General features: G+C 35.0%; 1 protein-coding gene across 2 annotated transcripts in view; it reads right to left on the bottom strand.

Annotated features, from left to right (window-relative positions):
* Window positions 1-14,177, bottom strand: part of LOC149565640 (DNA-directed RNA polymerase 1B, mitochondrial-like) — a 63,858-nt gene that overhangs the window by 44,514 nt on the left and 5,167 nt on the right. For both annotated transcript variants that reach the window (XR_016362064.1, XM_089819152.1), the window contains exons 2-11: window positions 13,572-14,013; window positions 10,717-10,935; window positions 10,488-10,615; window positions 10,320-10,386; window positions 10,031-10,089; window positions 9,294-9,408; window positions 8,653-8,766; window positions 8,289-8,420; window positions 7,752-8,171; window positions 7,558-7,608 (exon numbers count right to left, since the gene is read on the bottom strand). Coding sequence is in view for 1 of the 2 variants with exons in the window: in XM_089819152.1 (XP_089675278.1) it covers window positions 7,558-7,608; window positions 7,752-8,171; window positions 8,289-8,420; window positions 8,653-8,766; window positions 9,294-9,408; window positions 10,031-10,089; window positions 10,320-10,386; window positions 10,488-10,615; window positions 10,717-10,935; window positions 13,572-14,013 (1,747 nt within the window). In the remaining variant the exon portion in view is untranslated. The remainder of the gene's footprint in view (window positions 1-7,557; window positions 7,609-7,751; window positions 8,172-8,288; window positions 8,421-8,652; window positions 8,767-9,293; window positions 9,409-10,030; window positions 10,090-10,319; window positions 10,387-10,487; window positions 10,616-10,716; window positions 10,936-13,571; window positions 14,014-14,177) is intronic.

Raw genomic sequence — 14,177 nt, 5'->3', positions numbered from 1 at the left:
CAGATCTCACAATAGACAAGACACCGCCAAACTGAGTGATCCTTAGGGTCCATCTTTTGGTTAGAGCTAAGACCTCAAATCCTATCAGCCAACAGACCAAGGTAATTTTTCTAATTCAGTGTCTAGTGAGAACATGCCCTCAACCAGTCATGGAAAATCATAAGGCCCTGTGAAAACAATAGGATTAACAATGGTCATATCGACAATTTACAATAACTGCATAGACTAGAAATTCATCTTAGAGCTTGAACAGTTTTGTCAATGCATGTTCTTGATGACATTCAATTAATCATTCCCTTCATGGCAAGGAGAAAGAGGTTATCTAAGCAGCATTCAAACAGAGAGATCCAGTCAATGGATTGCCAACAAATTGAAGTAAATTGACTTGAGAATGTCAAAATTTCCATCATACATGAGTGCAAAGGATGTAACCAAGTATCAAATAAACTTAACACCTGGGTAATTGAGAGTAGATCATCAAGACACATCACAGAATTCAGAGAACACTGAGATACTATGGTAGAAAAAACTGATGAAGAAGTAACAATTGGGGATGATTTTGCACATCCAGTAAAAGAGTTGGAACTTACACTTTCAAATTGAAATCTGGCCTCTCTATACAACTCACTAGGGTATTATTTGTACCAGGAATTAAGAGGAACTTACTATCCATATCTGCACTTGAAGACAAATGGATATAGGGTTGCCTTTATGGATGGAAAAGTTCTGGCATAAACTATAGGTATAAAACAAGGATATCTATACAAACTTTGCACTGAGAATAAATCGAACCCCTGTTCATGAAACTTCTGAATCAAATGAAATTTGGTATCGAAGGTTAGGACATATTCATTTTTGTGCCCTAACTTCAATGGAAAATTTGGTAGCGAGACTACCCAAACTAAATCAAACTCATACAAGAGCACGCAAAGGGTAGGCCCAACAGAAAAACACAAAGGGGAATTTTGAAAATAGTTTGAGTAGAACCAAAAATGAATTAGAATTAGTCCACTCTGACTTATGTGGACCCGTGTTTGTACCCTCCATGGGAGGATTCTTATATTATGTAATCTTTGTGGATGACTTCTCTAGAAAGGCCTAGATATAAATTTTTAAGTGTAAAGAATCAAGAGGAAACCTGTAAAAGGTTTGAGTTCAAAGCTCTTACAAAAAACTCTTCCGGGAAGAAAATTATAGTACTAAGAATAGACAATGGGAAGAAATATGCATCAAAAAATTTTAAGGAATTTTGTGTAAATGTCAGGATTTAGAAGGAGTAGCTGTACCCTATAATCCACAACAAAATAGTGTTGCTGAGAGGTAAAATAGAACTATTGTACAAGCTGCTTGAGCAATGTTGTACAACCAAAACATAGAGACCTCATTTTGAGCAGAAACATCTAGAACAGTTGTCCATATTCAAGACGGATGTCCCCATTCCAACCTAGATAACAAAACTCCTAAAGAAGCCTTTACTGGTGTAAAACCTAACATAAGTCACTTAAGAGTATTTGGTTGCTCTGTCTACATCCGTATGCCAAAAGAGAAGAGGTCTAAATTAGAACCTACTAGAAAGTAACAGATATTTGTATGCTATAGTGAAACCTCAAAAGCCTATTGAATTTACATACCTGAACAGAGACAAATAGAACTAAGCAGAGATGTCATCTTTGAGGATTACATTGCCTTCAAGAGAGCAAACAACTCTAATGAGATAGAAATTAAGGATCAACTATAGATATGGAGGAGGACCCTGCTCCCAAGATTCAGAGGGAGTACCCAAAAGAAATCATAAAAAAAGAACCAAGCTGCTTTAGAAGTGAATCCTAGTAACAATAGCAAAAAGAGACCACTTTGGGCTAGAAAGATGATTGAGGAAGCTGAGAATTATGCAGCACCCAAAGGAACCTCCAGAGGAAGTAAGAGACCCAACAGATTCTCAAGATGTGTTTCCTTTATGAGTGAAATCATTAATTCAGAACCTACTAGTATTACAAAAGCTCTCAAGCATTAAGTATGGAAAGATGCTATGACAAAGGAGTATCATTCCATTTCAAAAAATGATGTATGGGATATAGTACCTAGACATAGAGAGAGATTTGTTCTCTTCCAAATGGCTATTCAAAATCAAGCATGTTGCAGATGGCAATATAGAGAAACATAAAGCATGTTTTGTTGCCAGAAGGTTCTCACAAAAGAAAGGTATTGATTATGAAGAGACGTTTGCACCTGTTGCCCGATATACTTTTGTTCAAGCAGTAATAGCTATAGAAGAAGTCTATCTAGAACAACCCGAAGGTTTTGAGATTCATAATGCAAATTCAGATGTGTGCAAATTGAAGAAAGCCCTATATGGACTTAAACAGGCTCCTCGAGCCTAGTATGAAAGGATAAACAACTATCCTATGGGACTAGGGTTTTCAAAGAATGATGCAGATCCAAATCTCTATTTTAAAGCAATTAAGGGTGATATGTTAATACTAATCATGTATGTTGATGACGTGCTAATTACAAGGGAAAATCAACTTATTGTTCAATGTAAGGACCTGGGCTTTGAATTTGATGTGAAGGACTTGGGCATTTTACATTACTTTCTTTTAAATTGGACGATATCATTTTAAATCAAGGAAAATATATTATTGATATTTTGAAGAGATTTGGAATGATGAATTGTAGACCAACGTCTACACCCATGGAAACCAACTTACATAAATTGAAAGAAGCAACAACAAAGTCAAAATTTGTAGATCCTAGACTCTATAAACAGATAATTGGATCACTGATGTACTCGGTTAACACTAGACCGCATATTTGCTATGCAATGAATGCTTGAAGCCAATTTATGTGTGAACCAAAAGAGATAGATCTTGTTGCTACGAGACATTTACTGAGATACCTTCAAGGTACTATTGGATATGATCTGAAATATAGAAATGATGACCTAGATCTACATGGATAATCTGATTCAAAGTGGGCTAGAAGTGTAACCAATTGGAAAAGCACATCAAGATGTTGCTTCAGTCTCGGATCAGCTATGATTTCTTGGATAAGCAAGAAACAGTGTTCAATGGCTCAAAGCTCAACAGAAGTTGAATACATTGTAGCCTCTATAGGTCCAAGCGAAGCAGTATGGCTTTGGAAATTGCTTGTGGAATTATTTGTTGAGCCCCTAAAAGCTACCACCATCCACTATGACAATCAGAATCGTATTAAGCTTTAAGTGAATCCAATATTCCATGATCAATCAAAGCATATATAGATTCCTTACCACTATGTGGGAGATATCGTAGAAAGGAAAGTGACCTGGTTGGAGTGTATTAGTACAAGCAATCAAACAACAGACATTCTCACCAAGCCTCTCTCCAGAGTGAAAGTTAAACATTTCAGGGAAGAAACTTGATATGGTTGAAATGTAAATTATTGAGATTGAGTCTCAAACTGTTCACTTGTACTAATATATATATAGTGTGTAAACTCTTTTTGTCATGTGCGACTCTATGACTTTATGGGCCCCCTGTGTACATTATTAAAAGGTGATCTTTCAAATAATGAACACTTGTGTTTAACATTGTAAAATTACGACTTTACAATGATTAGTTCACTATCATGATGAATATCATGTGACTTGATATTTGTGGGCATGTCATGATAGTATCTCTCAAACATTTTGATAGATATCATGAGACTTCATCTCAAATGAAGATCATTATGATCCTTGTGAGATAAATCATGGTGGATAAGAGTATCTGTAGATATGCTGTAATTGGTTACGGTAGACATCATGAAACTTGATCTCAGTGAATATACCATAACTTGGATAGATAAGAAGAATGTCATGTGACTTGATATGCAAGTCCTTCGATATCACGAGTTAGGTGATATCTCTTCTCACAATAGATGAGCCTATTGTGATATGTATACTTGGTTAGATTATTTATCTTCCCTAGCTAAGAGGGAGTGTTAAGGATAATAGCTTCGGTCAGATTAATGATAATCTATAGTATAATCTACATATGCATGTATGTATATATATATATATATATATATATATATATATATATATATATATATATATATATATATATATATATGTTTTACAATAATACTTATCTCATTGAAATCGATTATCATTTAATCAGATCTTGAATCCAAGTATATAATTGATCTGCTCCTGCAGATTATTTGTTTGACATTTCATGTTCATCCCATTGATCCTTGGTTAGATATCACGAGTTAGGTGATATCTCTTCACACACTAGATGAGCCTATTGTGATGTATATACTTGGTTAGATTATTTATCATCCCTAGCTAAGAGGGAGTGTTGAGGATAATAGCTTCGGTCAGATTAATGATAATCTATAGTATAATCTACATATGCATGTATGTGTGTGTGTGTGTATGTGTATGTATACACACACACACACACACACATATATATATATACATACATATATACATATACATATACATATATATATAGTTATTTGGTTTAAAATAACACTGATCTCATTGAAATCGATTATCATTTAATCAGATCTTGAATCCAAGTATATAATTGATCTGCTCCTGCAGATCATCTCTTTGACATTTCATATTCATCGCATTGATCGTGCCAGGATCATATGATCAGCCTTATATGCAAATAATATCAAATTGAAGTCTGATTATATTCCCTTGAGATTGGTGATATGGTGTAGAGGTTTGTAATCACAAACAAACAACAAAACACCGATTTGTAATCAGTTACATTATGCTTAACTAATCGTTGTTATTGGAAGGGCATGTCTCCACTTTGTGGAGACACGTCCACTCAAGAACAGAACCCTGCACACCATATAAATGCATATAGGCTAAAGAGCATTGAAATTGATAAATGCTCTGCCTTATTTGGAGTTCTGCGATTATACTTTGATATTCAGTATTTGTTAATATTGAATCTGCTTCACATACATTTGAAATAGATCAAGACTGAAATCTGCAAATAAGGAATCTGGAATTAGTAACCATCAAATTCTGAAAATTGAAACTAGTCTGAAATAAATTTAATCTACTTTTACACTGCCGGAAGAAACTTTTGGCTCACTACCTCTGGTGTCTAACAGCAACAGAACACACACTCCGCTCACAACCCAACTTCACAGTTTCGCAAAAACTTTGCATGGTATCTAACAGATCTTCCTCCTGACAATTTCCTTACTAATCTATTGCACACATCCTTTATATTGATTTTAAAATATGAAAACGTCAAATCGGCCAACAAAACATGATTTGGAATAGGTCCATACTAAACATTCTCTGGGCGGGGAGGAATGAAAAGTGGACCACGCCAAACACACATTATCCATATGTCACAAAAGTCGGAGCCCAAGAAGAAAATAATACCATTAGTAACCATGCCTCCGGTCCGGACAACATCAACACAACCCAAACTTAGAATATTGCAGATATGAACCCAAACAAACAGTAACACATCCGAAACATCAGAGAATCACAAACCAGAGTCAGACACAAAGATCTCTTAAAACCTCACTGGAACACATAAACATCAACCATCCAGAGCACCAACCTCCAGACCAACAAAACCTCAAAACCACATCTGCAATATATCATGAGTATTGAGCCCAATACCAACCACCAAAGCAGTATGTTGCCATTAATGACAACCATAAAAAACAGCAGCAATCATCAACAATTCTGCAACAGAAACATAAACAACTCTGCAAAACCATCAACTCTATAGCAACAACCATACTGATCACTGCACCAGCAACAACACCATCAAGAGTTCTGCAACAATTTCACCCTTTCAACTGATATAGTTGGATATGACCTTAATAAAAAACAAAGTCTTATTTAACTCAATTTTCAAAATTATTAGAGGATATTTTCATTAATTCAAAAGCAATATAGACACAAATGCTACATAAATAGAGAAACATTTCATTTGGTGCAGATTTTGTTTATTTCAAAAAAAAAAAGGTGAAAATTGCATTAATGAAGTTTTTTAAATTTGGGAAGATTTACAAAAAAAAATTTTAAAAATCAAACCGCGTAGTAATTTTTACAGTTGTAAAATCAAGTTTTTTTGGGTACACATGGGTACAATACTTAATGTTTATTTGGTCCATATCAAATATGTTTCCAAAATGAATACGAGAATATGCATGCCGAAAGAGGGACAGGAGTTTCCAGCTACTCAGAAGATTTATAATGGGCCCAATGTTGAATGACTCAATGAGATTAGGGAAAAAGAATTAGGATAAAAATAAGCATATAATTACTCTAGAAAAAAATAGATAGAGAAGATTCTTACTTTTATGTCTGGGCAAGAATAAAGAAAAAACATATAAGTTTTCATCTACAACTACAGTTGAATAATTTAATTGATCATTAGAAAGATAAGCAATAAGAATTGCTAAAATTTCATGATCACAATCCAATTAACAGAAAAATTAGAATCTTCGGACACAAGTATATAATTCACTCAAAATTGACCCAACATGAAATGCAAGGTATTTTAGTATCACATTTCACCATTTTACCACTGCAGAAAGTTATCATAGTTACCCAGGACACAGGTATATAATTTATTAAAGATTGTTCCAACAAGAATAAAAAGTATTTTAGATCACATTCACCATTTTATGACTGCAGGAAATAAGATATAGTTACCCAAGCCAATGTTGACCATATGAAGGAAAAAAATCGTTATAAGTGTAGTTTCATTACAAAGGAACTAAGAATTTCTGATACTAAGTGTGAAACCAGGGAATTTCTTTCAGAAACAAATATCAACTGGAAAACCTAAAATTTGTTCCATCAATAAAAGAAGACAGGATAAAACAAAAAAAAATTGAGGATATGGTTATTAAGTATTCCAAGTTTCATCTTATGTTCCCCAACTCATTGCACCAATTGCAAACTTATGTTCATTATCATTTTTGTAATCTACAGGTAATTCTTGAGTATCACAATTTTGTTCACAGTAAAATTAAGTACCTTGCCAGTTACGATATTTCAAAGAAAAGCATCTGCCTGAGGCTTAAAAGTCATTCCAATATTTGAATTGTTACTATTTAGCATCAATGTTGACACTTCCAAAGCTTTATACTGCGCAAGTGCACATACATGGAGAGCATGCATTTAACATGCGCATGTAAATGCCTTCTGTATTTCAAATTTTGAAGCTGACCATAATACCGTATCATCATTTTAGGTATAGAAACATCATGAATGTATTACTCATGCTGGGAATAATTTTCCTTTAGACATTCCACTAGTATATTGGAGACACATTATAATTGGTTGCCTTGTACCTTGAATATAACTCTGTTCACAAGTTATTCATCAAACAGACTATAACCAAACTGATAAAAAAAAGTGTTAAAAACTCCTTTACACACGACAGTAAGATGCTACATATATCATGCCAATCATCGATGCATACAGGTATAAGATGCATACAGGTATCAAAATAAAAGCAATCTATCTGCTTTTAAGAAGAAGATATAGACAACCAAATTTGTGCAAAAAACAAGAGAATATAAATCTATAACCTTGTCTCTTCCCAAGGCTGCATAGTGTTGCAAGCCATTGCATGAACCATCCTGCACAAAGGACAAATCAGCCTGTGTCATCCAAATGGAATATACTTTTGTGTTAAAGATGTCATAGCACATAGAAACAACAATGCCAAACTTGGAAGATATTATGTGAAGCCTTCACTGCTCAGAATTCTATGACAATTGACCTGATGAACTGGCGTATGGCAGACAAAACTCTCTGGACAAGAGCTCTTCAGTGCATCTGACAGACTCATGCAAGCTGAGAGACATTGAAAGGGATCTTCGGCTCCCATCCACCAACGTTTCCCTTCAAGTGGCCTCTCCGCAGAATCTATGATACTTTCAATGTTGTCTTCAACAAATTCAATCCGGCCATCATAAGATAATTTGTCTACACCACCTGTTGCATATAGGTTGGCTAAAAGTATCTTGAGCCAGAAAAGCCCTCTCCTGCCTAATGGTCGACCCTCCGCAAACTCAAGAATTCCTCTACACAAGTCTGAACCTAGATGATTTAAATGTGTATGCATTGGATAAGCACGGCCTCGAAAATCCAAATTATGCGGATAATAAAAACCTTCCTCATCCTTCATTTTTCTTGCCACCTGTTTGAATATAAAAGAATGGAAATTTAAGTCCATATACATGAAACTACACATTGATCATTCATTTGGAAATCTCTGTTAAAAAGCTAAATTTAAGAGTTTTATAGAGTTTATTACAGCAAGTTTTATTTCAATGTCACAACGCCGAGAATGTCTCTCATTATTTGTCTTCCTCGCCTTGTAGAATTTCCATTTCCAACGTCCTATTTCCACTTCATCTTCAGTATCTGGTTTTTCGGGAAGGGGCACCTACAAATTATTATTATTTTATTATTTATGTGTGAATGAATTAAGAAGTTTCACACCAACTGCAAAATTTAGGCAACAAAATAATGAAACACACTTAATTTAAATTTCTAAAATACCAATAAAAATCTATAATAGTGAAGCATCATCTTAAAATCTATGAATGTTGGCATTATATGCTCTTGCAGATAAGAAATCATTCAAACTTGTGCAAATATTGTGAGGATAAACATACATCATCACGGTCAACCAAGCCTGCAAGACGACCACCTTCTGCCCAAATCGCATCCACAATGTCAAGAATTCTCTTATTCACTCTCCATTTTGTTGAACCAAGAATATCCAATGCCTGAAGTTAAAAAAGAATTAAAGCTAAATAATAAATCCTCAATAGACCATAAAAAAGTCATGGCAACTTAGATAAATTCAAAGGAGAACAAATGGCTAAGATCCTTAAGACAATAAAGACCTCAGTTCCCTACACACAGACATTATAATGTCAAAAACTAGAAAATTAGCACATGTATAAATTATTAAAGACGTCTTGTGACTTAGTAAAAGAGTGAGAGAATAGATTTAATAAAGCTTATTTTTATTAAGATGCAAAAAGTCTGCACATGAAATTAAAATAAAATAAAATAATAAAGAAAAGAGTTATATGATTGTAAAACCGAAACCTTAAAGGGTGAAAGTTCTTTATTAAGAAATTAGAGCTCATTTCTCCACACACAGGTTTGGAGGAGCAAATTTTGAGAAAGAGGGTTTTCAAGAAGATTGGATTTCTTTGAAATTCATTACTTGAAAACCAGCATCATGTCACATTCAAGTTTAATGTGTGAAAATTCAACTCTACAACAGTGCTCAACACAGCCGTACCTTGTACACACTTTCCATCTGACATTTTACGTTCCTGATAGCTTCTTGTTGTTCTTTTGCTCCATGGGTGCGCATAACAAGAGAACGCAAGAATAAATAACCTCCCTTTGAAAACCTGCAATTATTTAGATTGAAAGTCTTCAATACCACAGTTCTTGACAAAAAATAATCTTGACACAGAGAAAATAATTGCACCATTGTATTGAATGCCAACAAAACAACAAGATTCATTTTCAACTTAGAAATAAAATAGAGTTTTAAAGGAAACTAAACAATGCAAAATTATTTACAACAAATTTGAACAACACCAATATCCACATTATACATCCAAAGCTTTTCCACCTGACGTATATTAAGTGAACATATATTCTGTGACCATAGCTTCTTAAAAAAGTGATCATATCCTGAAATTGCCAGGGCTTCTCTAAGTTGATCATATTGGACAAAACCCTCTTCACTTTAACTAGTCTCTTTCTAATAACAACTCATTTGATTAAACTTTGTAGGACAGATATCCATATGCAAAAAAGACTCAAAAAGTTCCCAGAATATAACAAGCATTCATTGCATACATTTGCTAATTAAGCTACAGAAAAAATGCCCAATCCTGCTTGTAAAGCCCATCTAAAGTCAGATATTATGCATTTGGAACAGATCCATAAAACTGCAAAGTACCACTTCATTTGGTCACTGATTAAAAATCATATCATCAGAAACTATTGCAAAACAACCCATACCCTTTCCAAGGATGAGGTTTAACCAACATTGGCATGTAAGGCATCTCGATGTTCCCAGCCTGTAAAGATAAATGATAATTTCTAGTAAGGCATGGTCAAAACATATAAGCATGTTGGATCCTTTAAGCTCAGATAATCTCAACGGTCAAAACCATCAACATTCTATGGGCAATCAAGACACATGGTGAGTAAAAATTTACTCCACTAATTCACTACTTAAAAAGTTTATCATCTGAATGAAAGATACAAAATCTAAATAACAATTGGATTTGGCAAGATTTTAGCTTACTGTTCTCTCCAGGCCCCTCTTCACCAGTGGATCGCATTCAATAATACCATATGTCCTACAAGTCTTCCTATGTATAAAAATAATAAAACGTTTAGGAATGGCAAATTTCATCTACAGATTGGAACAGGTAGAATGAACTGATAAAATCAGGATTCACATTATTACTACCCAATTGTAGTTGTCCTCATCGAGTGTTTGAATGCAGGTCGAATATCAGCTAACCCTTCTGCAGATTGGTCAAAAGGAAGTTGTATGAAGGCTGTTTGTAGTAGAATCTCTATCAAACGACTACCAACCTATAAAATACATAACAGAAGTTAACGCATATAATGCATCAAGTTAAAAGATATGAATCACATACCATTCATAGTTTGCAACCTAAATGACAAATCCTTACCTTCACCCGCATTTCCTCACTCCAAGGCTTTGAATCATCCTCTCCTTTTATTAACTTCCTCAATTGCCATCCTTTCCGTTTTTCCATCAAGTCTGTTACAACTTTGCTACTTACTTTGTGTTCCTTAGTTAAAAATTCATGTTTCTCTCCTTCAACCATTTTTGGTCTTCGAGATGTTTTAATTTTCTTTGCCTTCTCTAAAAACTTGTGAATCCTAATCTGGAACAAACAGATGAGAATTAAATTTGCAGTAATCAAATTGGAAGCATGTGTTTAACTTTACAATCCTCTTACCCATAGGTGAGACTAAAACTTAAAGAAATGCCATACACACGAACCTAGAATACCCATTTACATTATTACCAACTAGCCAAAATCTTCATTGACTTAAAAAATAACCATCACTGCCTTTCTACAGCAACAATATTAATTACAGTATGGATACCATGAAAAGAGAACAAGCTAGATCAACGCTGCATCATATCATATATTTCTTTAACAATTATCCGGTGTTACCAATTCAATCTTAACCTATAGCATAGAGTCGTAGAAAAAAGGTGCCACTACTAGAATTAACAAAACATAATTTCTTGTGCCAAAGACAAGAGATGACATATTGCGGTGCTTTTTGAAACCTACCAAACAAAGCATCAGTGCTTTTGCATTTTTCAGCCATAATGCAATTAAAGTGGTATATGGTCGATTTAGGTATGTGAATGGATTGGCCCTGTGTTCTCCATTTCTAAACTTACTATTCATAAGCTGTTTACAAGGATTATATGCAACCAAAAATTTGTATAAATAACACTCGCAAGAATATTATTTAAATTTCAAATAATGAATTGTAGTGGATATGTGTTATGTTTTCATGTTGCTCAGCTTTTCAACATGCATTGAACAGGTTTCAATAAAACGAAAATGGATGACGCGTAGGTTGAAACATGAATGTAGCATATTGAATCAATTTCAAGGTAACGTGCATCTGCTAGACACTGCACACCTTTTTTAGTTGTACCAACTGCTATAAATATTGAATCACTGAACTGCTGCACTCTAGCATTTAGATGTAATGGATGAGAAAATCTGACAGAAAGGCAACACACTATATTTCTAGTAGATTGTTGCATGGGCACCTAGTCTAGGGTGGTCAACATGATGTACATATGAGGTCAAGTTAAAGTTTTGGTACAAATAAGGTCTATTGAGACTTTTTTTTAATGTAAAGGGGACACTTTGAGTCCATAGATCGAGTATTGTCAATAATGCTCAAAAGTTGCAAAAGTTGCTTTGCAATTTTTGTGTTTTTGCATTTTTGGTAGCACAATGGTCATGGATTTGAAAAGTTGTTCCAACCGTTGAAATTCAGTGAAAAACAAGTTAATAAGCCTCAAAATCCTCAAGGCAAGGTTGTTGGAGGTTCTTAAGGCGAAATTGAATACAAACTAACTGATTGTATACTGATTTTCTGCATTTCTCAAAGTTGCAGAGCATTGTATGGACAGATTGTGGTTGAAACCAAGTTTGATTGGAAGAATAATAAATCTCCTCTCATTTGCATCTGATTTGATCAATTTTCACGGTATTTGAACAAAGTTAGAGCAATTTTAGTAAAAATAGTCCACAGACCTACTATTTGGAGGATTTGGCGACAAATTTGGAGATTGAAGCACAAGCCATTAAAGGAAAATTCTAAAAATCAGGGTTTGGGAAGGATATACAATGGGCTAACTAATTTTGGAAATTGCAGGTTGACCTCATGGTGTTTTGATTGAGCTTGAGAAAGCCCTAGTGTCATTTTCTCTGATTTCCTTGTTTTATCAACTAGCTAGAATAAGGGTTATGCAAAAGGGAGACATGGGTACCATTCTAAACCTTGCAAATGACATATTCAGACCCTTTTACACTTGCCTAAGCCTCTGAAACTCAAATTGAGAATTGGAAGTAAGAGTTTGATATACTTCCTTCGTAGAATAGGGCTAATTGGGGCTCACATCAGATTACCAGTCCATCGTTAGGCGAGGAGTTCCAAAACAACCCTAGTCTATTGTGAGGTATGTTATAGAGGAGCAAATGGCTATCTGAAAATGCCCTTTGTTCAGTCAGCTAGTTAGCCTAATTGTGAATGAGACACTACTGAATTGCATCAAGTACAATTAATTAGTGATTGGTTGGAACAAGTGGGATGTCTTAAGGTCAGAAGAAGCAGAGATTCGTTTGTGGATTCATAGGGATCCCTTTGTTCAAGGTTGGGCCTTTGTAGCTCAAACAATCTTCAAAAGTCAACGAGGGATATTGGGCGAAGTGTCCCTTGCCAAGACCAACATTTGAAGGTCTGAGTTGTGCCTTGAAATTGCTTATTATTCCTTGTCCTACTCTTCAGCATAAATACAAAAGGTGAAATTGCCCTTAGCCTGTGAGGAAACAACATTAAGTGTAAATGATCTAATGCTTGCTTAGAGAGTATTAACAGTTTCCTTGATAAGTCTTGGACCAATTAGAAAAGCAGGGTGATTCCTACAATCATTGCCTTATCAAGTCAATTTTGATTCAATGGGTCGTGGAATAATGATAATGAGTGTTCCTTGGAGGAAAATTACCTGGATTCAATCTTACAATAAGACAGCAAATAACTGCAGCAAACATGTTCTACATTGATAGGTACACTTGTACATGAACCTCGCAAACCAAAGCAGGGCACAGCCAACAAACCACACACCAAATCACATCAATGGTAGGACAACCCAGCATTGCAATCAAAGTCATGGTACAGTCCTACATTTAAATCCTATCCAGTTCATAGAAACTTGCAATGCCTAGAAAAAGTATAACAAATTAAAATTCGTTTGTCTGCATACCTCATTCTCAATAACCTCGCCAATTATCAGTGTGGCACGACAAACCTTAATAGAGGTGGAATCTTCCCCTGTTATCAACAACTCAATCATCTTATGCAGTGTAATAACAGCCATGCTATCTGCTGGCAGCTGACAGAACTCGATCCCATAAATCTTCTTGCATGTCCTCGACCGATGATAGTCCTGCTCGGAAGCAATGGCATCACGCAGAGGCTCAAACCACCCTAGCAAAAGTGCCTTCACATAAGGCAGTTCTGGAGCCAGTTTTTTTGCACACATCTCTCTGAGAAGTTCCTTGTACTCCTCCACTGCCCCTGCCCATGCATCAGTCTCTATCTTCAACTGCCTTCTTTTCAACTCTTTCTGCTCTCTCTGCCAGACACGGTCTTTATATGATGCCTTTGAATTTCCACACACCATTTCTTCTAGTCTCTTCCCAAAACTACAAGAAGAAAACAGAGAGAAGCAATGAGTGGTTTATGCATAATGAAGAAAACAATTCAAAGGACCATGTGGCACTTACATGAGTGCCTTCTTGTTGGACATTTGTGAAAAATAAAATTCAAAGTGGAGGTTATAAAGGCACTGGCTAAATCTCTATTCAGC

This window comes from Cupressus sempervirens, chromosome 3 (genome assembly GCF_028749045.1).
Source record: "Cupressus sempervirens isolate cs-2001-9-10 chromosome 3, ASM2874904v1, whole genome shotgun sequence".
NCBI classification, from domain to species: Eukaryota; Viridiplantae; Streptophyta; class Pinopsida; order Cupressales; family Cupressaceae; genus Cupressus; species Cupressus sempervirens.
Note: the sequence above shows the minus strand (reverse complement) of the source record. Positions and strands in the feature narration are given on the sequence as shown.